Source organism: Mustela nigripes, chromosome 5 (assembly GCF_022355385.1).
Source record: "Mustela nigripes isolate SB6536 chromosome 5, MUSNIG.SB6536, whole genome shotgun sequence".
NCBI classification, from domain to species: domain Eukaryota; kingdom Metazoa; phylum Chordata; class Mammalia; order Carnivora; family Mustelidae; genus Mustela; species Mustela nigripes.
In genome coordinates, this window is record NC_081561.1 from 136,004,120 (window position 1) to 136,029,852 (window position 25,733).

General features: G+C 35.3%; 1 protein-coding gene across 1 annotated transcript; it reads left to right on the forward strand.

Moving 5' to 3' along the window:
• Positions 1-803: 803 nt before the first annotated feature.
• On the forward strand, positions 804-24,876 carry MYCT1 (MYC target 1). Its single transcript, XM_059399285.1, has 2 exons — positions 804-967; positions 22,136-24,876. The coding sequence occupies exons 1-2, from the start codon at positions 916-918 to the stop codon at positions 22,645-22,647; spliced, it is 564 nt and encodes a 187-aa protein (XP_059255268.1). The 5' UTR covers positions 804-915; the 3' UTR covers positions 22,648-24,876.
• Positions 24,877-25,733: the final 857 nt, after the last annotated feature.

Genomic DNA, 25,733 nt, shown 5'->3' on the forward strand with positions numbered 1-25,733 from the left:
AGGACCAAAGTCCTCACTTTTCTCAGACACCTCCATGAAAACCACTACTGTGATCATTGCACTTCCCCCTACAGCACTGCACATTCTGTTGCAATCAATGCTGGTATTCATGTTTCCCTTGCTTGGTTTTAAACAGGCTCTTTCTGTGTGGAAATCATCCTTCTCACACTTACATACCAACGAAAGAGTATTTTGTCATATTTAATTTTTATTAAAAATGAACATAAAAAAACAACAAAAAAAATTAAACCTAAATTGCATTTTAGATAGAGATTTAAGAAACGACATGAATAACTTTTCAAAATTAACATGCCAAATGGAAAAAAGAACCATGTTAAGAATTTTAATAGATAACAGATTTATAAAAATGGGTGTTAGGTAAAATTAATTAATTGTACTTGAATAGAATATGGATTTCCAGAACTTTCCACCCCACCCTTCTCAACTTACTGTACAAATCTACTTGTCAAGTGTTGGAAGTGGACTCTTTCTCTATCCTACATAAATTTAGCCCAGAGTGCTGCAGCTAAGAGTTTGGAATCTTCCTACGTAAGTCAGTAGGAGTTAGAAAAGGAACAAGAAAAGGAGCCTCTTATCCCAAAAGCAGTTTGGAGGTGGCCCAGAGGAAGAACCTTAGTAATTTAGTTGAGGAAATGACGAGAAGGAAATTGTATCGTGTCTCAGGAACCATGTGGAATTCCAAGATAAGAAAAACAGTTGCTAATTTGAGTATAAAAGCAGGAAACATGATACACTTGTTTCCTTTTATGCAAACACAAGTATATGAGGGGTTGTGTGAAAATTATTTTTCTCTTGCTGAACCACAAAGACATAGAATCAAAGTGCTTCTTTTGGACATACTGGCTTTTCTTTCTTTCTTTTTTTCTTCTGTCTCTTCTATTTCTTGTGGATATTATGGCTAATAACACAACAAGTTTAGGGAGTCCATGGCCAGAAAACTTTTGGGGTAAGATATTTTCTTTAACTGTTTTTAATTTAAAATTAGGATGCAGAAAATATACTGCATCATTTATTAAAACATTGAAAATCTCTGAGACATTTTGTTTACCATAAACTGATTATTTAATTTTTCATAGGTTTATTATAATAAGTATATTCATGTAAAATATCTTTAAAGTGGGTTATGAGGACACTCAAGAAGAATCTGGGCAACATGTACAGATTTTGGGTGGTGTTAAAAATATAATTAGGAAATACTGAGAATAAAAATGAGAAAAATAAAAGGTGGAAATAATTGTTTAGAATATGATAATGTGGGTTTTGTTGGAAAATTAAGTTTTATTTGTCTTAAGGTTATAAATTATATGTATTATATTAATGAAATCAAGAATAGAGGTTCCTTTAGCTTACTCTGTCAATGATATACTCTTTAATTTCCAAAGTGAGTCAAAATAGCGAAATCTATACTTCAGGAGTGTGATGACACAGATAAAATAAGGAATCTTATAAAATTAGACGAAGAAAAAGTTTAGTACAAAAAGTTCACTGGAAACAACATCACATATAATATTAAAAGGAAAACTATCACAGGGGTAAAAAGAAGCAATATAAAAGTATTTTTTGGCTGAGTTCAGACACAGCTACTAGTTAGTTAGGCATCAACAGCAAGGTAAAGCTGAGGTTGAAATAACTAGTTTTTCAAGGCTAAAGAAGGGAAGGCCTAGGGAAGAAGGGCTAAGATGTAAAATAGGTAACTATTCTTGGATTCAGGGAAATTTTAAAAATAATGGGAGAAATTTCAGTTAAATTCAGAAAAAAATTTTTTTTAAAGGAGACAATGGAGTTTCTGAAAAGATCAATAGTCTTATTTATTAGTCCAGAGCAAGTTTTAAGTTCCCTCAGGGAACTATTTCATACTTTCTTTTGTGATTTGTGAGGATGCTTTGGAAACTATCAGTGAAAGTGAACAGCAGTGTTGACCATCCCTAACAACCTCACCTAGCTGTCCGCCATCATACGAATGTGCATGAAGGGAATGAATTCTTTTTTTTTTTTTTTTAACCATCAACTCTTTGTGTTTGCTTCAGGTCTGGAAAGGAGGGATATTAGTGAATATCCTAATCTAATTATTAAAAAAAATAGGAAGAAAGTAAGTTATGTTTGCATATTGTAAAGAATAGCTTTGGTGATAAGTAATTCCAGATAGACACCAACACACAATACGTCTTAGAATTATGGAAGTCTTCCTTATATATTTGTTTTATATATATATATACATATATATATATACACACACACGTATGTCTTCCTTATATATATGATATACAATACACATCTTCATTTATAGAGAAAGTGAATGTATCAGACACACTGAACATAGCTAGAGTCTGTTTACACTATATTCATCATTACAAATTTTACTGTATAAATCGGTCAGAAGTAAAGTAGTTCTTTCTGTAAAAATTAACCTGGTAAAGCCAGATATGTTTTTTTCCCAGACCATTTGAAGTTAAGTTTCAAGTTTACTTGAGTAAAAGGAATTATTAGCCATAGACTGAAACACGCACAATGATTACAAAATGAACCTGAATTAATAAGAGAATGCTTAATTGAAGTCTATTTGCCAATCCTAAAAAACGAATTCTTTTTAAATATAAAAATTTGTGCTGGAGAAGGAATTAAAACTCATTGTTCCAAAGACAGTTGCTACTGTTTCTTTGTCTTAGTATGTGAATACAATGGAAAATAGTTGGAAATACTGAAAACCAGGAAGGGGAGTGTTACATTGATAAGCATTAACAAAACCAATACAAATATGTTGAACAGATATAGTGGGGATGATTTAGGGAAAAATATGAAAGATTTAATTATTTCTTCTGGGATAAAAAATATTAAGCGTAAAATGTAAAAATCTGAATGTAAATATACCACATGTAAAAATTTCCTAAGCTATAAATGCTGACTTTTTATATTTTTATTTTTTGTACCTAAATGGTTATCTGTTGTGATCACTGACTCCACAAATACATTATTTTGAAAACCTTATAGAGTACAATGTGCTGTCTATTGCACCCCAATTGTCTGATTGACATTTCAAATTTAGAGAAAAAAGAATAGTTGAGAAAAGTAAGACTTGTGCATTGAACCATATAAATTTCTCAAACTTAACACACTTAGGATATATAAAAAGTTTTCCAGATAAGATTTTTTTTTTGTTTACTTTAATAAATAAGATAATGATACCAGGTTAATACCAATAATAATAGCTTGCATTTTCATGGTAATCACCCACTAAAACTTACTTAATGGTGTGTAAGCATTAGAGTAATCAGTGCAAGAGGGAGCAAAAAAATTGGTTTGAGACTGACAACCCAGCGGAAGACCACCGTGTTTCCCACTTTTGCTTTCTGTAATGCATTTCCCTTCTCTATAAACATTGACCACCGAAGCAGCAAGAACCAAAACCTATAGAAGTTTGCTGCATCTTGCCTTTATGAAACAAGATAATAAGGATACACATGTATCCTTAACCTTGGTTATCTTTTTGATACTTAGAGTCCTAAAGAAAACATAGTTTTGGTTGAACTTCCTGTCTCACCATGCATTTTTTTTCTCTTGGCTTGCACTGTGAAAAATTGGGGGAATTATTGGTTCAGGGGCTTGCCTTCATTCATCTCATTTAATTCATAATAATTCTTACGAGTATTATGTCTGTCTTCAAGAATATCACACTCTTAGAGATTCTATCTCCTTATGTATATAAATATATGACTATTTTATTATGGAGCAACACAAGACAATATATGCAAAAATGGCAACAATTGTTATGAGTGTTTTAAAAATGGCTGAGATGACCCCAAAATCTTTCTTAGAAGAAAAAAATGAGGCTTTACCTGTTCCTATAAGTCAAATAAGGTTGAAAGAGAGAGATAATCCTTGGAAGGGCATTTTAGTCACTCATGTTCCCTACATTAATTTACTAACTCATTCACTTATCTCCGAATCCAGTTCATTGGTTTACTCTGAAGCATTGACTGACCCTCCACTATATATTAGTCAGTGGGTTAGGTGTTAGTGATACAAGTAAGGCATAGTTGGACAATTTCAGGGATTTTGGAAGAAATATTATCAGCCAATATGCAGAAGCAAAAACACACTATGTTCCTGGTGGTGATGACTTGAGGCGGATTTGTATAAAGTTTTGAATGTCAGTGTAAAAGTTTAACCTGATTTGGCAAAATAATTTTGAATTTGATGACTTCAGATCTCCCTGTTTTCCTTTTCCTTAGGACTTTTCTGTAAGGTTGGAAAGGGCATAGGGTGGGGATGGGGGTTATATATTAAGAAGGGTATTGTTAGAAGAGGGCCTCTGATTCTTGATCCAGTTCTGGTCTTTGACGACATCTGCTGATGCCTAGTTCGCATCTGTCTTTAGGACATTCCCCTTCCCTTCCTTGTCTCCACTGCTGAGGGCTCTTACCATAAAACTCTGGCTCCCGTGGTCCATGCAACATTTGTTAATGGAATGGTTTTTCCTTTCTTTATGTCCCCTCTGGTCTACTGCCTTTCATTCAGATAATTGTCCATCTGTCTCAATGGTACAGAACAATATTGGATGCTCTCCCATAATCCTCAAGTTGTAAAAGCCTCTTGAGGTTGGGCTGTTTCTCTAGGTACCCTAGACTCAGATGTTCCGATGTCGACCATCCCCACTTCTACTTTGTGCATCAGATACCCAGGGTTTCTCAGAGGAGCCTGGCACCTTCCCCATTTGGACCACAGAAAGCTAAGAATGGATACGAGCTTCTCTGGGATTCTCTAAATCAATCTGTAATTCATCATGGACAGAGACAGAGTGATGAGGGCTTCTCCAAAACCCTTACTACTCACATACTTTCTAGCCCTTCTCCTTGTCTCTCCAGAAGTTTTTTGCACTGCTTCTGGTAATTGACTTGTTATGCACTGAATGTTTGTGTCATTCCCCTTCAAATCCATATGTTGAAGCCCTGACAGTGCAACAGATGGTATTTGGAGATGGGGAGGTAATTAGGTTTAGATTAGGTCATGAGCATGGGGGCTGCCTGATATGTTTAGTGGCCTGAGGGAGAAAAAGGAAGAGAGATTGCTCTCTCTCCCAGTCTCTGGGAGTATGCACTGAGGAAGAGGTAAGTGAGGTCACCTACAAGCTAGGAAGTTCTCACCAGCCCCCACACCATGCTGGCACCTTGATCTTGGACTTCCAAGTCCCCAGGACTATGAGAAACAAGTGTCTATTGCTTGAGCTATGTAGACTATGGTATTTTATATAGGCTGCCATACTGACAAGGATAGGACTCAGACTGTGGTTCATTTTTCCCAATACTGTACTTTATGGTAAAAAGATAAATTTTTGAGTCCTTTAGACTCAGCATTTTCAAACTCCAACCAACAAACAAAACAAAACACTCTTATCTCTTTCAAAATGTCTAGTGAATTACAGGAAAACAACTGGTTTTTGAGGTTTTTACTTATTTGCTTTCCTCTGTTTTATATATTTAATAATCCAGGTAGAAATTTTAAGCGTTAGTTTTTCTCTTTTTCTATGTATGCTTGCTAACAGTACTGATCCTCTCCAAGGTAATCAAAGAGATGAAAGGTTGTGGATTGATTTCTTGGGGAATCAAGTGTCAAGGGGAGAAAACCTTGGCTAGTAGCTGAAACTGAAAACTCTATTCCTTAGCCGATAAAAAGCTGGCTTTTAAAAGTCTACTCCCAGCAGATGGGAGCAGGATGTTTCCAGAGAAACTGGGGACAGAGTGAGCTTACAAACTGGACATATACACCCCAATGATGTCCTCTGTATTCCAAGTACTATTATTTACTATTATATTTCATATGTATGTCTTTAATTTGTTTTTAAAACTCTTGGACCTGTATGCATCATTGCATATTAAAACAGCCTACCAATTATTTCCCTTAACACAGTTACCTAGAAAGCTTGAAAAATAAGTGTTTATAGATGCTTCTCTATAAAACTGGTGCATCTGAGTTATGTAGAAAAATTTGAAAATGCATCTCTCACTGGGCTTCATGCTCAGAGATAATGATTCAGTAAGGATGAGCCTAGAAGCCTGTAACAGGACACTGACCTTGGAGTTCCTGCATCTACATTCATAAGAGAAATTTGTCTGTAATTGTCTTTTCTTGTGGTAGCTTTGTTACATTTTGGTATTAATGTTATGCAGGTCTCAAAAAACAAGTTAGGAAATGTTTCCTATATTTCTATTTTCCGGAATAGGTTGTGCAAGATTGGCATTATTTTTTGTTTAAATGCTTTAGAAAAGTCTCCATTATAATTATGCATAGCATTTTTTTTTACTGTGTTAATATAGACTTTATTCATTATAAGTTGCATCACTCCAATTCAAATTGTTTACAAACAAAAGTGATTTATTGATTCATGTAAATGGAAAAACCCAGGGATAGCTTTACTTCTGGTACTACTAGATATTGGGGCTCAAACTCTGCCATTAAGAATGTTTCTCCAGGGGCGCCTGGGTGGCTCAGTGGTTTAAAGCCTCTGCTTTCGGCTCAGGTCATAATCTCAGGGTCCTGGGATCAAGCCCCGCATCGGGCTATGCATAGCATTTTTAATAGGAAACTTTTAAATGATGGAGTCACCGTCTTTAACAATAGTGGATCACTTAGATTTTCTATTGATTCTTCTATTTGGTATGGAAATTTGTATTTTCTAAACATTTTCCCACTTAAATTTCCAATTATGTTGCCTTAAAGTTGTTCAGGATATTCTCTCATATGTTTTTCCAATATTTCCTTATGAAAATGTTAAAATATATAGAAATACATAAGGGATTTTTACAGTGAATACCCATAAGTCTACCACTTAGGTTCCATCACTGGCATTTTTACAATGCTTTTTTAGTTCACCAATATATTAGTTTATATGTCAAAACAGACTGGAGATGTCCATATATTTTCTCTTAATTACATCAGTATGTATATCATTAATCAGAATTCAATACTTTTATTTTTTTTTCTCTTTAAGGTCAAATTTACCTACAATGAAATGTGTAAAATAAATAATAATGAAGTGCACAGATCATAAATGAACATTTGCTGAATTTTGACAAACATGTACACACCTGAGTAACTCAAACCCCAATCATAGTAAATATTATCACCAACCCCAAAAGTTCCCTAATTTCACATCCTGGTCAAGTCCTGTCTACACCATCCCCAGAAGAAACCATTATTTTGATTTTTTTTAAGAACAGATTAGTTTTGCCTGTGGTAGAACTTCATATAAATGAAATCATACAGTATTTACTCTTTTGGCTACTAAGAATAAAGCTGTAATAGAGATATTCCTGTAAAAGTTGCTTGTTAATATATGTTTTCATTATTCTTGATAACTTCCTAGAAGTAAAAATGCTGGTCATTGCGTTGCTGTATGTTTGATTTTACAAGAAATTGTCAAGCCTTTTTTCCAAAGTGGTTATGCAATTTACTTTCTACAACAATGAATGAAGATTCCAGTTTTTCGTATCTTTTCCAATAGCTCTTCTTTATTCTTAACCCTTTAGGTTATAGCTTTTCTGGTCAGTGTTTACCTTACTGTGGTTTCAGTTTGTATTTCCCTGATGGCTAATGATGATGAGCAGGGGTTGGCAAGGTATGACTTACAGGCAAATATGATGTATTGTCTGATTTTATAAATTTTAAAGCCTAAAATATTTGCTACCAGGGTCTTCACAGAAAAAAAAATGTTGATTCTTGACATTTAACATCTTCCATTGTGCTTATTCGTCTTTCAGTATCTATTTTGAAGAAGTGTCTGTTCATTTCTTTGACCCATTTTTACTTTCTTTACCTTTTCTTTGTTTTTGTTTTGTTTTGTGGTCTTTTTATTACTGACTGTGAAAGTCCTTCACATATTCTGGTTATGAGTCTGTTGTCATATATATACTTGTAAATGTTTTCTACCTGTCTGTGGCTTGCTTATTTATTTTCTTACATGTCTTTTGCTGAGCAGATTTAAAATTTTTCAAGTCCAATCTATCTACCTAGGTATCACTTATCTACTGAGTGTGTGTGTGTGTGTGTGTGTGTGTTTATTTTAAAGAAAATAAAAGAAAATAGTCTTTTCTATTTACACTGATACTGTTTCTGATGTTCTTTATTTCTTCTTGAAGATCTAAGTCTTTAATCTGATATTATTTCCCTTCAAGCTAAAGATTTCCTTGAACAAAACTTTTAATTTAGAGCTGCTAAGGATGAATTTTTCTCCTACACCTGAAAGATTCTTTATTTCACCAGTATTCTTAAAGGATAATTTCCATAATATACAATTCTGGGTTGATTAGTTTTTAATTATTTTGAATTATGATTGTATCTTACTAGAGATTAGTAGTTAGTCCAATAATTAGTTTTTATGAAAGTGATATTTCATTGTTACATTGTTATTTTTAATTTGGGTGCTTTCAGTTTATCTTTGATCTTCAGCTGTTTGATTATGACTTGAGTATGTATGGTTCTATATACAAATATATATATATTTTTTTTGCTTGGTATTTCTGAGACTCTTGAATCTGTAAATTAATTTCTTTCACTAACTTTGAAAAACTTCAGCCTTATTTCTTTGAATAGTTTTTACCTTCATTCTCTCTTTTCTTTGCTTTTGGTACTATAATTACACATATATTAAATATTTTTATATTGTTTCATAATTCTTAGAGACTCTGTTCCCTCCACCAATGTTTTTTTTCTCTATTTTTCAAATCGTATCATTTCTATTATTTTATCTTTAAGTTTACTGACTCATTTCACTGTTATCTTTTTTAAAAGATTTTATTTATTTATTTTGAGAGAGAGAGTGGGCGTACACACGCATGCACACATGATTGAGGGAGGGACAGAAGGAGAGGGACTGAGGATCTCAAGCAGATTCCCTGCTGAGCACAGAGCCCAACTTGGGGCTCTATATCATGACCCCGAGAACATGACCCAAACTGAAATCAAGAGTTGGATGTTTGATTGACTGAGCCACACAGTGCTCCTCTTCTCACTGTCATTTAAATTCAATGTTAGATTCATTGAGTGAATTTTTTTATTTTTGATATTCTTAGTTCCATTTGGTTCTTTTCTTTTTTAAAGATTTTATTATTTATTTCAGAGAAAGAGGGAGAGAGAGAGAGAGAGAGAGTGCAAGCAGGGAGAGCAGCAGGCAGATGGAGAGGGAGAAACAGGCTCCCCATTGAGGAGGGAGCCTGATGTGGGTCTCCATACCAGAACCCTGGGATCATGACCCAAGCCAAAGGCAGACACCTAACCAACCGAGCCACCCAAATACCTCCAATTGGTTCTTTTATAGAGCTTGTATTTTCTGCTAATATTTCCCACTTTTCATTCATTATGAATGCTTTCCTTCATATCATTGATCCTAAATATACAAGTTTAAAATTTTTATCTGTGAACTCCAACATCTGGTCATTTTAGGCTATGTCTTTGTTGACTACTTTCTCTCCCAAGAATGGGTCACATTTTCTTGTTTCCCCATATGTTAAGTACTTTTATACTGTATCACGGACATTTTGAATGAGCCTTTGGATTCTGCTGTATTACCTTGAAGAGTTTTTTTTACCCCCCAATTTGTTCTCACAGGCAAATAACTTTGTTGAGAACTCAAACTACAAAAACCTATAAAGCCTGTCTTTTAGAAGGCCACTCAGGTATCAGTTTAGGACAGTTAATATTTTGATGTTCTCTAGCTGTGCTATTTGAAACATGCGATGTGGCTCTGGAGTCAGCTGTAAATATGGGAAATGCTTATCAATAAACTTTTGAGATCCTCTGCTGGCATTCTCTTTTCTAAGATCTTTCTCTCTCATATTTAAGCAGCTCTGGTTGCCACAATCTCTGTCTACTGTTTCTCCAACCTGGAAACACTGTAGGTTTTCAATTGGTATTTTACCTGCTGACATAATTAGGACTGGAAACTGTCCTTAGTTAGAAGTCTTGAAAACTGGGAAATTCGCCTACTGCTTGGTATTCTTGTCTTCCAAGCATCAACTTCTCTCTATGAGCTGCTTACATTTGATCATTTATTTATTGCCTTTAGGTAAGATTTTTTGAGGGGGAGGAAAGCATTGTTGTTTTCAGTGCTTAGTTCTTGTACCTGGAAAATCAGTCCATAAAAGCTAACTTGGAATCCTCTCTTCATGTGTTTTCACTGCCTACATAATCTGTTCTAATTCCATTTTCTTAATTTCTGACATTGGTAATTCACTCCCCTTCCTTCTCCCCGTGTCCTATCTTGATCATTCCTACCAGTAGTTAATCAATTTTTTTAATATAATTTTTTATTTTTTATAAACATATATTTTTATCCCCAGGGGTACAGGTCTGTGAATCACCAGGTTTACACACTTCACAGCACTCACCAAAGCACATACCCTCCCCAATGTCCATAATCCCACCCCCCTCTCCCAAACCCCCTCCCCCCAGCAACCCTCAGTTTGTTTTGTGAGATTAAGAGTCACGTTAATCAATTTTTAATTAGGTTTTCTTTTTCATGGAAACCACATTTGGTTTTGATAACTCCGCCTCTTTGTCTCTTTCTTTTTTTCTTTGTTCTATGTCATTACGTTCTGCTTTCTTTTAATTATTTACTGTGTTCCATTTTACTTGTGTTTGATTTAGCTGTTTTTATTAGCTTCTTGGTATAGAAGCTTATATCATTGATTTTTCAGCCTTTCTTCTTTTTACGTGTATGCCTCTAAAGCTACACGTTTTCCTCTACACACAGCTTTTGGTGTATTTCACCAAATATGAAAAATATTTCATATTTTTAATATAATTCAGTTAAAATATCTTCTGACTTTCATCAGATATTTTTATTTCATTACTTTTATAGGTTTCCATTATTTGTTGAAAATTTTCAACTTGTTATGTATTTTCTTTAACATATTAACTCAGTTATCTTAATATTTGTGTCTGATAACTGTAATATCTTGATAATTTATAGTTATTTTTCTATAGTATACTTGTTCTCTTAGTTTCTGCTCCTTTGATCTGGTCTCTTGGAATGCTTGTAATTTGTTATTTATGCTCAGTATTGTTTTGGGCATTGTAGAAACAATTTAAGGCCCTGAATAAGACTATCTTTTTCTAGAAGGAATTAATCTTTCTTCTGGAGTTAGTTGCGGTCATTTCATTTTATTCTTATCTGATCTGATATGTATTTGGATCTGATATGCATTTCGACCTTGGTGAGGTCTGCTCTTTCTCTTAATTGCTATCACTGTTAGAGAGTAGCTTTGCAGGGGCCCTATTCAGTGTCTGGAATGTTCCCAGAGTCCATCTTCCTTGGCAGTTCTTAACTCCAATTTTTGTTTTCCAAATCTACTTAAATTGCATAGAATTCTACTCAGATTTTTTGCCTCTCTTTATAAATTATTGTAACATGAGTTTTTTTTTTTTCTCCTGGAATCTGTTCTTATGAGTTAGCAGTTTTGGCAGGTCTTTGATAGCTTCAAACAGATTTAAAAAAATATATTTTTAAAATTTATCTTTGAATTATTCTCAGTGTTTTTCTATAGGTTAATTAATCATGTATATAAAAAAGGTGTGCTACAGTCTTCCTTTTGAATTCACTTTGTACTCTAGTAATAGTGTTGACTAATCATATTTCAAATATGGCTTATACTCTATGCCTTTAGTCAAACCACTTACAATTCTTCCGGGCTTTTGTTTATTTGACCCACAGTCATTCACAGAAAACAACTCAAATCTCATTTCTTTCATCAAGCTTTTTCTAACAATTCTCGATGTAAGTTATGTTATCTTTCATTTGTAATGACATTTTTATAGCCCATGATGCTTACCTATCTAATTTACTTCTAAAATATAGTATCTGAGCCTAGTTTCTATCAATCTTGAAGGAAAAGGAAAACCAAGAGTGCATATTAGGCATCAGAGGTGGGACAAGATGAAATTTTAAATAGGGTGATCAGGGTAGGCCTAAATAAGAAAGCAACTTCTGAGTGAAAACTTGAAGTTAGCCCTGGTGATAGCCAGGGAATTTCAGGAATAGATTATTACCAGTCAAAGCCTTAGGTCAGGAGCACATCCAGTGTGTTTAAGGAATGGTGTGGATGGAGCGAAGACAGAGGAAGAGTAAAAAATGAGCACAGATAATTGAGAAAAAGTCCAATTGGAACTTAAAGAACATTTTTAGAAGTTTGCTTTTGCCCTGGGAGAAGTGGAGAAAAAAACGGATGTGATTTGACTTATATTTTCAAAGGTTTAGTCTGGCTACTGTATTAAGAATAGAGTGTTGCTGGGGGCTGAAGGCGATGATAAAAGCAAGAAAACCAGATAGACCCTCTGAATATTTCAGTTCAGCTGTGGTGGGCACTTAACTAGGGAGATAACAGAGTTAGATAAGAAAAGTTGAATATTGCATGTATTGTAGGAAAAAACCAAATGGGATTTACTGGTAGATAAGCTACACATAGAAAATACTTAGTCTTTGTTTACTTTATTATAATTAATTGAGTTTTCTATTATGTTATTCTCTAAAATATTATTGTCAAATTGTTATTTTAAGAATATTTTTGTAAAATTCTTATTATTGCATGAACCATCCTCCTATTACTCTACAGTACCAAGAACAGGAGAACTTGCTTTAATATTAACAGAGCTTCTAATTCTTACAATTGCAAAAGGTTTCCTGAATTGATCAGTGTTCCATTCTGTTGACGCTGATAAAATCACTTTCAGTTCAATAAAAGACCACTAGATGGTGACCTCTACTAAATTTTAATGCTATGAACAGCCTCTGAAGCATTGATTTGATGTCCTGAAAGCCAGATGCAATATTAGAATCTTGGAATTGAAAGACACTATAGTGGCCATTATTATTAGGTCAGGAAGGGTCAAATGACTTGAGTACGTTATACAACTATTAGTAGAAAGAGTTATTATTCATTGAGGATTTAGGTACCAGCCCTTTGTTATTTGTATAGACACACGTTACAAATCAGGATAAGGATATCTAATTTATATGATTTACCTTACTGATGTTAAAATTTGCTCCTTTTGTTTTCAAAGGAAGACCTGAATTTTTAGGCCTGAATTTTTAAGCATAATTGTTTTGGTCTCATAAATTGCATTATATTATAATTATATGAAAAGGAAAACCAACCATAAAATTATGGCTAACTTTTCCTCCCCTAAGATTATTGATAAATAAGAAGGCAAAATGTGCTTTAAGAAAAATATCTGAGCCATTGTATTTTTCAGGTACATTTTTTTAATAGTACCTTTAGAAAAAAGGCTTCCGGGGGCACCTGGGTGACTCAGTGGGTTAAAGCCTCTGCCTTCGGCTCAGATCATGATCTCAGGGTCCTGGGATCGAGCCCCACATTGGGCTTTCTGCTCAGCAGGGAGCCTGCTTCCCTTTCTCTCTCTGCCTGCCTTTCTGCCTGCTTGTGATCTCTGTCTGTCAGATAAATAAATAAAATCTTAAAAAAAAAAAAAGAAAAAAAGGTTTCCAAAATTTATTACCAAAATCTGCCAGAATGGAATTATATATATGAAAAATTTAAAGCTGTAAAGCCAATAGATTCTGTTTTCATTATATATTTTCTTGATTCTAGTTCGATTCAGAAAAATTATTAACTCCAGTTAAATTTTTAAAAAATCCCTATGAAAGACCATTCTGAAACAGGCTATACTAAAAATTATGGTTCGAACAGATAAAGGGTATTAAGAAGACATTTACCTTGATGAAGACTGAGAAATGTATAGAATTGTTCAATCATTACACTGTACACCTGAAACTAACATAACACTGTATGTTAATTAAAGTTAATAAAAAATTTAAAAAACACATGACTTGGCATTTCTTTCTGATTGCTTTTCCCACTTGTTTTTGCAGTTTTGTTATTTAAAGGAGCTTAACAAGACAAGCTTTTTACCAGTAGTTCAGCAAGTTTTAGAGACTCATGTCATTACTAACATTTGTAACTATTAAAAAATTCTGCACATAGAGCAATGGCATAAGAATTAGTACGATAATTTCTAAACAGAGATCTGACTGACTTTATGGTTTAGGAAGCCATTTTCATGGTACATGCACCAACTGAACAATGAAAATTAAGCAAATCCATATCAAAAGGAGTATGGTTTTTAAATGTTATTTTTATAAGTTTTGTAAGCTCCATCTTATTTTATATTCATTGAAAATGTAACTCATTTATTATTAATGTATATATAGTGTTCTCATGATTGTCATGTATATTTAAAGTTTATTATTTAATCTTTTTCAGGTATCTATATAACCCTAGATAGTCTACTTACAATAGTAATATGGTATTTTGAGTCATTATTACCTATCCTGCCTACCATTTCTCCAAATTTAGATTGTTTTCTTTTTTTTTAATTTTTTAAAAATTTTTTATTGATTGATTGATTGATTTTTTTAAAAGATTTTTATTTATTTATCAGAGAGAGAGAGGAGAGAGCGAGCAGAGGCAGACAGAATGGCAGGCAGAGGCAGAGGGAGAAGCAGGCTCCCTGCCAAGCAAGGAGCCCGATGTGGGACTCGATCCCAGGACGCTGGGATCATGATCTGAGCTGAAGGCAGCTGCTTAACCAACTGAGCCACCCAGGTGTCCCTAGATTGTTTTCTTATATTTAATATTATAGTATCTTAAATGTTATAGATAATATAGCTCTACCATGTTAAATACTATATTTAATATTTTATTAAATATATTTAGTGGTACTTTATATGATGGCACAGATGATAGCTCTACCATCTTAAATATTATATTTAGCATTATAATATCATAAATATTATAATACTATATATAAATATTATGTAGCCATAATCATCATTTAAAATAGATTTCTTGTCAGATTGCTCTCCTAGAAATACTGTTCTAGTTCTAGTGTCACCAAAATAATCCTTTTACCCACAAAACTGAAATTTTTCACTTAAGAAGATTTTGATGGTTGAACATACTCTTTAACCACTGGTCTACTGGAGTTTAAATGTTACTCTTGTTTTCTTATGTCAGAATAATGTATTTTGGAAATCAAACAGTGACCTGGCACGGAAATCTATTTCTTACTCCATGTCTTTTGGTTGCCTTTGCTAATTTTCTCAATTTAATAGAGAAGACATTATTTTACTTTGAATCTACATTTTAAAAGTTTCTAATTTTTTTTTCTTGAAATAGAATCTTATGCTATTTTTCAGTAAAGAGAAACCATTAGGAACAGTTTATTTGTTAGGAGAGACAGTGATAGAGAACCTCAAAGGGTATAAACACTGAAGCCTTGCATAGAAACTCCTGGAACCCTTAAATGCTTCTTTACTGGATAACTGAATCTATTTTCTCTTTCAAGATTCTAGTTTTATCTCCATTTAGTTGAAATGAAGTGAATGTATCTCTTTAATATCATATGTTATATCTGCTTGTATCCTGAAATATTTAGAATTCTCAATCAGACTCCAGTGTTTACATTGCTTTATACATAAAAGCAGGGGCATATACTTTGCAAACGAGTATTTGTCTTCGCATTTTACGTCATACATAAGTAAAAGCAATAGTCCCCTGATCAGTGCTAGTTGTCAGTATTCAGTTATTAAAATACACTAACTTAGTTCTATCACATAAACTTTAGACACTATTTCAATATCAATAAAGTTGGGATTCAGAGCAAAGACATTTCTAAGAGTTAGTTTTTGCTGCAAACCTTTATCTGTAATTCTGTATCTGAAGTTTATATTTAAAATTCTCCAGTAGAGGCTGTTGATCCTGGAGAATATATGTATAGAATGCATAATACTGCTTTAGCACAATTTCCCCATATATTTCTGTTTGTAACAGGTTGCCAAATCTAGTATTGAATTGGGGTGCCTGGGTGGCTCTGTCAGTTAAGCATCAGACTTCTGGCTCAGGTCACGATCTCAGGATCCTGGGATTAAGCCCTGTGTTGGGGTCCCCTCTCAGCAGGGACCTGCTTGTCCCTCTGTCCCTCCCCCTGCTCATGCTCTCTCCCCTCAAATAAATAAAATCTTTAAAAAAAAACCTGGTATAAATTGATATCTTTTTATGCATTTTAAATTCTTCACTTTCATTTTAGATTACTTTTTCTGACAATGAACTTAAGAAATAAAGTATTTCCATTATGGGGTTGTGTGGGAATTATGTGATATAATGCATGAAAAGTAGTGCTTGCGACCTATAAATTAATTAAATTAGAAACATACTATAGTAGTTTTTAAATTTTTTATTAAGATTATTTATTTCCTTATTTGACAGAGAGAGATCACAAGTAGGTAGAGAGGCAGGCAGAGAGAGAGGAGGAAGCAGGCTCCCTGCTGAGCAGAGAGCCCAGTGCAGGGCTCCATCCCAGGACCCCGAGACCATGACCTGAGCAGAAGGCAGAGGCTTTAACCTACTGAGCCACCCAGGTTCCCCAAACATTCTATAGTGTTTTACAAAATAATGAAATAAAAACAGGGTTTCATTTTTTATATAAATTATATTCTTCCAAATATCAAAAATTTCCTAAAGCTTTGATTCAAACTTTCTGGGGTTTTAAATTTGGTCCAAATTTAGAAGGAACTTATAGTTTACCTACTAGGTCTGTACCTAATGCGTTATTTTCCTATTCAAAAGTAAAATATTTGGATGAACTGGAGTTTATTATTCACTCATTATTCTAAATAGGAAGATAATATTTCTGAGTGATTTTGTTCAGACTCTTTGATTCAAGTGTTTCTCATCATAATTAACTCATGGTTTCTCTGGGGTATAAATTATAAATAAACTTTTCCAAGGATGACTGATCACTTAAAAACACACAATGAAGGGGGCACCTGGGTGGCTGGGTGGGTTAAAGCCTCTGCCTTCGGCTCAGATCATGATCTCAGAGTCCTGGGATCGAGCCCCACATCGGGCTCACTGCTCAGCAGGGAGCCTGCTTCCCCCCTCTCTCTCTCCCTGTCTCTCTGCCTACTTGTGATCTCTCTCTCTCTCTCTCTCTGTCAAATAAATAAATAAAATATTTAACAAAAAACCATACACACAATGAGGAATTATTCAAATTATATGCAATATATCTTACAGAAACAAAGATTGCCAAAAACTCACCGAAGTCAGGTAAAATTAGTTTCTTTTCTTAAACCAAAGTGCCAAATTTTGTAAATTGCCTGGACTCATTTGAAAAGAAGACGAAGGACTTAGTTCTATGAAATATTTGAGTAGTTCATGATTTTTATTTATTTTCTAGAGCAATTAAAACATTTTTCAGTGGGGCGCCTGGGTGGCTCAGTGGTTTAAGCCGCTGCCTTCGGCTCGGGTCATGATCTCGGGGTGCTGGGATCGAGTCCCGCATCGGGCTCTCTGCTCAGCGGGGAGCCTGCTTCCCTCTGTCTCTCTCTGTCTGCCTCTCCATCTACTGTGATTTCTCTCTGTCAAATAAATAAATAAATAAAATCTTTAAAAAAAAAAAAAAAAAACATTTTTCAGTGAAGTATAGAATTTATGTAGCCATTACAAGTGACCAAATCTTAATGGAAATTTAATGTTAATGATCACAATAACAAATAAAAATGAGCAAATCTATTCTGTCATAAACTTACATAAAGTAGTAAAGGCATATAAGTATCATAAAGTGAGCAGATACTTAACACTTCCTAAAACATTATGGTTTAATCTGATTATCAAGTTTCTGCTAGAATATAACATCATAGTTGAGATCTTAGGAGCAGAATTCTCTGTACCTCAGTTTTCAACCCCACTGCCCCCGACCATGTCTTATTTCTAGTGCATTAGAAAGTATAATACTTTGGAATAATTTTTAGATTCTTTTGACTTTGGGTCTCTCATGACCAACTTTTTCCCTTCCTATTTTTACTGTCACTTCCCAGACTAAGTCATTATTACTATTGCATATCTGAAGCATGGCAGGCATGTCCAGACTTGTTTTACTATCCACCCTGCTCTGGGCCTGGGTCTATCTCACTTATTGCTACTAGCTCTATATTCTGTCCTTCCTAATGGGTCGCTTTGCTTAACCCTCTGTTTTGCTTGTCTTGCCTGAGCAGAGAGACTGAAGTTTCTGGAGAGGCACTCATGACTTTCCATCATCTGACTTCAATCTGCTCTGGGCATTGAGGCCCACAGCACTCTCACTTCAGGTTTCAAGGACATTTTTCTTATAGATTAATCTATATAAGTCTGCATAAGACTTGAAGAAAGTCTCACGGAATGTAGAAAACTCCACCAAAGCTAAGACTTGCCTATAAACTTAGCATTACTTGGTATCTAGTGGGTGCTTTATATGTTAAACAAATTAATAGATAAATGTCTTTGGGGCATGTAGCCAGGACTTACTTAGACCTAAAATTCTCTTCTTGGATTCAGCGCTAGCATATTGTTTTGTGTCCTCAAACCTCCCAAATTTGTCCTTCTTTGTTGCCTTTTTTACTTCTGCCACCTGTTAAACTGTGATTTTCCTGGAGGTCTATTCTCAACTCACTTCTATAAATGCACTCTTACTTTTAGTCAAAGTGCTTTCCATGGATGGCAGCAAGTCTCCTGGAGCACGGGGAGTCCCAGTTCTGCTTCTCTTTAAGCTCCATATTTATGTAACCCTAATTCCAAATGAGTATCTCAAGGGCATTCAAGTTTAGCATCTTCCAATACCAACTTCTCCTTGTTCCATAACCTGACATTTCTCCCCGGTTTGGATGAATGATATTCGTATCCACGCTCACCTGCCCATGTCAAAGTCCCAGGAATCATTCAGGTTCCTTCTTTCCTCCGTGCAGCAGGGTATGTTTTTATTGGTGGACTTTTATTTTTAAAGGATGGAGGTGGGGAGGAATTATGTGTCCTTTTTTCCTAATTTTTTTTTTTTTTTTATCTTGAAAGATCCTAAATTTTCCCCTCTTCTCTTCTTCATTGTGTGGTTTCCAAAAAGCACCTCTCCTTTTCTTTTTCAGTTTTTAACAGAAAAACATAATTTTTTTATTGAGACATAATTCACCTTTATTGAGACATAATTCGCATCTTATATAATTCACCCATTTAAAGGATATGATTAAATGTTTTTTTATAGTCACAGAGTTATGTGACCATCACACCCATCTAATTTGAGAACATTCTATCCTTCAAAAAGAAACCTCTGGCTGTTAGCAACCCCTCCCATTCCTTTCCACCCCACGCACCTGCCCTAGGCAATCACTAATCTGCTTTTGCCCTAGTTTTCCTCATTCTGGACATTTCCTGTAAATGGAATCCTACATGATGTAATCTTTTGACTGCACACTTTATCCTCTTCTTCCTCGGGAAGGATTACTTTCCAAGCCTGCTTCCTCATGTTCCTGCGTACATCTATTAGTCACTTTACTATAGTTGTTTCCTTCAGAGAACAGAGTATGTTTTTGTTATATTCACACTTTTTCTGAAGTTGTCACTCCTCTCAGTGAAGACTTGAGGTAGAAGCATGGAGGAGAATGTACTGGTACCTGTTTTATCAGTTTACTTTCTAGGTAACTTGAAATTTGGATGGTCTTTGTCGTCTAATTATGCTGAAGGCCTGGGTTTTGTATAGTTCTATTCATGCATCTTGTTTTCAGAAGAAATATTGGGAAATCCTGATTCACATGGCTGACATTGTCTTGGCAATCCAAAATTCCTACAACTTCCTTTTCAGTTTCCAAATATTTGGAGCACTGATAGTTACAAGTTAAATTTGAATGTTACTATATAACCAGTAAGTCTGATTTTAGTTTCTGACTGTATTTATTCTTTATTTGCTTTTTCCAGATAAAGCCTGTTGCAAGAGGTTGCATTTGAAGGCCGAGTCAATATTATTTTTATGAGATACATTTTGGAAGGACAGTAATTGGTTTAGCAGAGCTGTTCTAAGTCATCTTGTAATTAGGAAGTCATCTCCCTATTGTAAAAAATTTATTGTTTAGATTTGATATAATCAACTGTTTCAGAAGAATTTGATATAAGTATTTGTGAAAGTAGAACAAAACATACGTAGTCTGGACACAGAAGATAAATGTGACAATATAAAGTGTAGGAACACCAAATATATACTAATATAAAGGAGCAATGATTTTTCTTATGTATGATTGTTTGGTCTCATAAATTGCATTGTACTGTAATTATATGAAGGAAAATTATGGCTCACTTTCCCTCCCTGTATTTATTAACATTGGTTGGTTTTGCTATTTCTGTATTACAGATTTTCTATATATTACCCTAGATTACAACAGAAAACTGAAAAAAAAAAAAAAAACCCTTGGTATTCATAAAATCTAACTTTCTCATTTAAAAGCTAAGGAGTCCAAACAAATTTCCTAAATATCACACTATATGTTAGTGATAAAGCTGACTTGAGAACTCTGAATTGGTTAGCTTTTTCTGTGGAACCAAGTACCCCAAAACATAGTAGCTTAAAAATATCATTTATTTAGTTCACAATTCTGTGGGTCAGGAGTTTGGACTGGGATCAGCTTCATAGGTTTTCTACTGGTTTTCCCTCATGGGCCACAGTCAGTTGTGTGGTTAACAACTGAATTATCTAGGATGACCCCTTCATGTGTTTGGAGGTAGCAGGCTGTTGGCCAGGGCAATAGTGGTAACTGGTCCAATGTGTCTCTCGTCCTCAGTAGGCTGGGCTTGTTCAGATGCCTGGCAGTTACAGGGCTTCCAAGAGCATCAAGGGCAGAAGCTGAAAGACCTCTTGAAGCTTAGTCTTCATTTTGCTGTTTCATGTCCATCCCCTCTTACTGGCCAAAGCAAGGGGTGAAGCTGGCCCAGCTTTGAGGGGTAGAAAATAGACTCTACCTCCTGATGGGAGGAACTTCAAAGCACGTGTATCCCTTCTCTTGCTTTCCCACTCTCAAAACCCGGCTTAGCTAATTTCCAGTCCAGGGTCATCTCCATGCAGAATCCCTAGATGAGCAATTAGATAAGACAGCTTCCCTCTTAACATTAAGTAGAAGACAGAAGACAGAAACTTGAGTCTTTATCCAAAAAGCAGTACTTGAAATGAATCTTGAAAAATAGGTTTTTCAGAAAGAAATTTAAAACTCGTGTCTAGGCAGAAAGAAAAATAGATGGAAAGGAACAGAGTTTCAGAGAAAAAGGCAGGCTTTGGGAGAGTGGGTTAGATCACGGAGTGGAGGGTAGGGAAATGTGAATTATAAGGCTGAATGGGTTTTCTAACATCCAGAGTTTCTTTACATTCAGCACAGTGGCTCTGCTATGAAGCTTTTCTCAAAAATATGCTTTCAGTTCACAAGAAACAGTAAGTTAGAATTTCCATTTTGGGAAAACAACTCCCCTGCCCCTGAACAGGAAATCCGGACAAGTACAAGTTCTGTGAATTGAAGGATACTGATGTATAGCAGAGATTCTGTGGATTCAGGAGATAAAAATTTCGTTAGCACAATGAGGGCATGACAGCAGCATGACCTGGAACTGGTGGTCCAAGAAAGAGCACAGGAGTCTGCATAGGTCATGCCGTCAGTGAGTCAGAGATACAGGGTACAGTCCCGGAGCTCAGGAAATCAAACATAAATCAGTCAGCCAACCAGATGGTTCTAGCTCATCACTTCCTTCTCAGAAGCAGGATAGGAAGTGAGACATCATGAAGCCCGCAGGTGGAAGACATCACTGGGGTCGATGAAAGCAGACAGGAAAAAGCAAAGTCCAATTTGACTACAAAATCCTTTATCAATTTCTGGCGCCTTGTTACCGCTATAACTCAAAAGGAAATTTGGACTGTATTTGCAGCCTTATAAAAATGTATGAACTAAAGAACAGCCTTTAAAGAAAAGACTATTTTTATTATTTATTTCTTTAGGTGAGAAAATAGCATAAGCAACGGGAATGCTACTGCTAAACATGTCATTTTCTATCATTTTGCTTTAAAGAATGCAAACATATCAGCTGATATTCATATGCGTCTAGCACTGTCTTTTAGTTCCCTAATTCAGAATGTTTCAACAGAGCACACGTTCCAAAGTTGCTATTTGTGCTTTGCCTTGTGTTTTTCATGGAATGCCTATTTACAAATTAAATTACCTATTTGATTTTTTTTTTTTTTTTTTTTTTTTGCTTGTTTGTTTCAGAGGATGTCCTAACGTCCTTCACAGTGTCCATTGCAATTGTGCTCATCATCGCAGGATTTATCTGGGCTATGTTTGTTTGCTTGTCCCGAAGAAGAGCCAGCGCCCCCATCTCGCAGTGGAGCTCCAGCCGGCGATCGAGGTCTTCCTACCACCACGGCCTCAACAGAACTGGGTTTTACCGCCACAGTGGCTGCGAACGGCGGAGTAACCTCAGCCTGGCCAGCCTCACCTTCCAGCGACAAGCTTCCCTGGAGCAAGCAAATTCCTTTCCAAGAAAATCAAGCTTCCGGGCTTCCACTTTCCACCCCTTTCTGCAGAGTCCCCCACTCCCCGTGGAAACGGACAGTCAGCTGATGACGCTGCCGGCCCGCAGCACGGTTCCCGCCGCCAGCGCTTCGCACAGTCTGGGCCGCCCTGATTTCCACTGGTCCAGTCACAGCCTCCGCATGGGCTTTTCCACACCGCCGCCCCCTGCCTATGAGTCGATTATAAAGGCGTTCCCAGATTCCTGAGGACCGTGCTTTGGTTTGTTTCTTCCTTTACTTGTCTTTTACTGACACAAGATTGCAACCAGGCTAAACGGAATTAGGAGCGCGTGGCCCAAACAGCTCACGAGTTGCCGAGCTGAGTTCACGCTTCCTAAGTTGGACATTACAATGTAAATCATAGTTTCTTTGAATACGTGTTTTCCTTCCTCGTGACTCACAAAATAGTGGTATTTTCCAAATAGTTATCTATTTATGTATTTTGAGCTCAACGTGAAGGTTATTCAAGACAGTGATTCTTACCTAAGACTCAGCTGTGATACAGAATATATGTGTGTGTATACACACATATATATATATTAGACTAAAATAATTAAAACTTCAGATATTTGTGGTTTACAATCCTCATCCACTGTCCGATGTGACTATAAAGGGAAAAAAGTCACTATGTCACTTTTTAAAAATAAACCTATCCTAAGGAATTCTAATTTTACTGTCTTTAGAATGACATGAATCATCTGACAAACCTGGATTTTTAATGGATTATATGAGCATAAAAGTGACAAAACAGAGATTTTAAGTTTCTTTCATGGGACTCATTTTTGAGAGGTGTGGGGACCAAGCGAAGAAAGGGAATCTCTGTGGCTGTTACAGAACACTTCAGTTTGTTTGTTTGTTTGTTTTTTAATTTGACAGAGAGAGAGAGAGAGATCACAAGTAGGCAGAGAGGCAGGCAGAGAGGGGGAGAAGCAGGCTCCCTGCTGAGCAGAGAGCCTGGTGGGGGACTCGATCCCAGGACCCTGAGATCCTGCCCTGAGCTGAAGGCAGAGGCTTAACCGGCTGAGCCACTCAGGCCCCCAGAACACTTTAGTTTTGACACTTACCCCCCCACCCCCCGCCTCTTTGTGCCTTTCCCAAGAATTGTTACCTATATCACTGAGGCAAAACCCATGGCTTTACTGAAAGGTGTTAACTTTTCTTCACTGTTGCAGTTATGTTGTTAGAAAACAACAGCAAATCCAATTCATTGACCTAAAAACAAACTTCAATACTGAGCTTACATTTTTCCTAAGGGATAAATTGTATTTCTTAGATCTAAATCTAGCAATTGGGAAAGCACTTTATCTAGGGACTTTCTCCTAGAACTTTACAAGCAAACAAATAATGGTCCGTAGGGAGAGAGTCTGTCATGAAATACAGGTTATAGCCTTGAAGAATTCTCCTTCCTGGATTGACTCATCAGGCATCATCCCTTGTGTGCTTTCTCATGAATTTCAACCTCAGATCCTATGAACAGTCTTTGTACAATGATTAGACCATGTCATATGGTCCTTGGTGCAGACAGTTACTTAACGAGTCTGCTTCCTCAGAAAGCCACCCTTAAAAAGAAAGGTACATTCCCAAATATGGGTGCTGGAGGGCTTCAGTGGCAAATGCCTGTGGCTACCCCTTTTCACTTATGGACACACATTCACTGCGGTATTATTCAAAAGGCCTGTGGTTCATAGCTGATATAGTGACTAGCGAGCTTATTTTGCTGTTCGTTTATTTCTCTGAATATTGTGATTTCTAGTGAAGAAAAATGTACTCTCACTTTGGTTTCTGTAATGCAGTGCTCACAGATATTGTGTCTATATATGGCTCAAGAATGTAATAATTTCTATGTAGTGAGAGATTGTGTATAGCCTTTTCTTTAATATTTGTATTTAGCATATATTTTCCATTGTTCCTTAAGGACAAGTATTCTTAATGATGCCTATAGAATGATGCTCTCTAATGTAACAGAAAGAAAGAAAGAAAGAACGAATGGTTTACAAGATAACCAATTTGTTGTAAGTTGGTTTTTAACAAATTCAGCAATTGTCATATAGCCATGTAAGATTTCAGGAGAGCATTAACTTAGTAACAAGGCTATCTTTTGCTTGCATATCATCATCCTTAATGTTTAATATGAGAAGTAAGCCAAATGTATGGTTTTTGTCTAGAATTTATATTGGGAATAAAAGTTGCTTTCTATCTCTCAAATTAGGAAAATGGGAGTATCTTCTGCTGAATTTAACCATCTGGCAGAATTGTTGCCACCCCTCTCCCCAAGTTATGGAACAGTCAAAATGAATATTTTATAAATATTGTGCAATTTATGAAATGTGTCATTAAAATAAAAACTAGGGAATTTTTAACTTGCATCTGTTTAATTTGAAATGTTTAGTTGATTATGAAATAAAATTAAACTGATGTCAGTATTGATTCACAGTTTATGTGAGTGACCTGTGAATATCTGAATATCTTATATTTACTTTGGTATTTTAACCTAATCTAGATCATTCTTTATCTACTCTTGAGACACAAATTTTATTTTATATAAAAATGTGTAACTAAAAACAAGTAACACCATAAATAAATAGAATAAGATGTTTTAATTAATAATGCAGATAGATGATGAGTATGCTTTTGTTGAAAACATTAATTTAGATTGTATATTTTCAAATTATTAACAAATTATCAACCATAGTCACCATGCAGTACACTACACCCCTAGAACTCACTGTTTTATAACAGGAAGTTTGTATCTTTTGACCACCACCCATTTCACCATCCCCTCACTTCTGGCAATCACTAATATGCTCTCTGTATCTATGAGTTTAAATAAACATTTAAAATACAGAGAATATTAAAATAAGAGGAATTTAAAATGTTAAGCAAATCCACGAAACAGAAAAGGAACGCTTTTGTGTGCAAAAGGGATGGAATGAATTACAAAAAAAAATATTAATAGCTTTGATTATCTGAGAAATTCTGTAATTATGTCCATCAAAAGATAAATTTATCCAAAATTTAAAAGCAAGAAGGAGGAAGAGGAGGAGGAGGAGGAGGAAGAGAAGAAGGATAAGAAAGAGAAGAGGAGAAAGATAGACTCATCTTACATATAGCAAACAAATGGTCAATATCTTTAAGTTATGATTAGCTCATACAAATGGATATGGAAAACATTCGGTTCTAAATTGATAAAGGAGTTAAGGAACAAAGAGATTATTCATCAAGAAAATACAGTTGATTAACAAGTATATGGTGAAATAGCCAATATTACTACTAAGAAATGGCTTTTGTATATT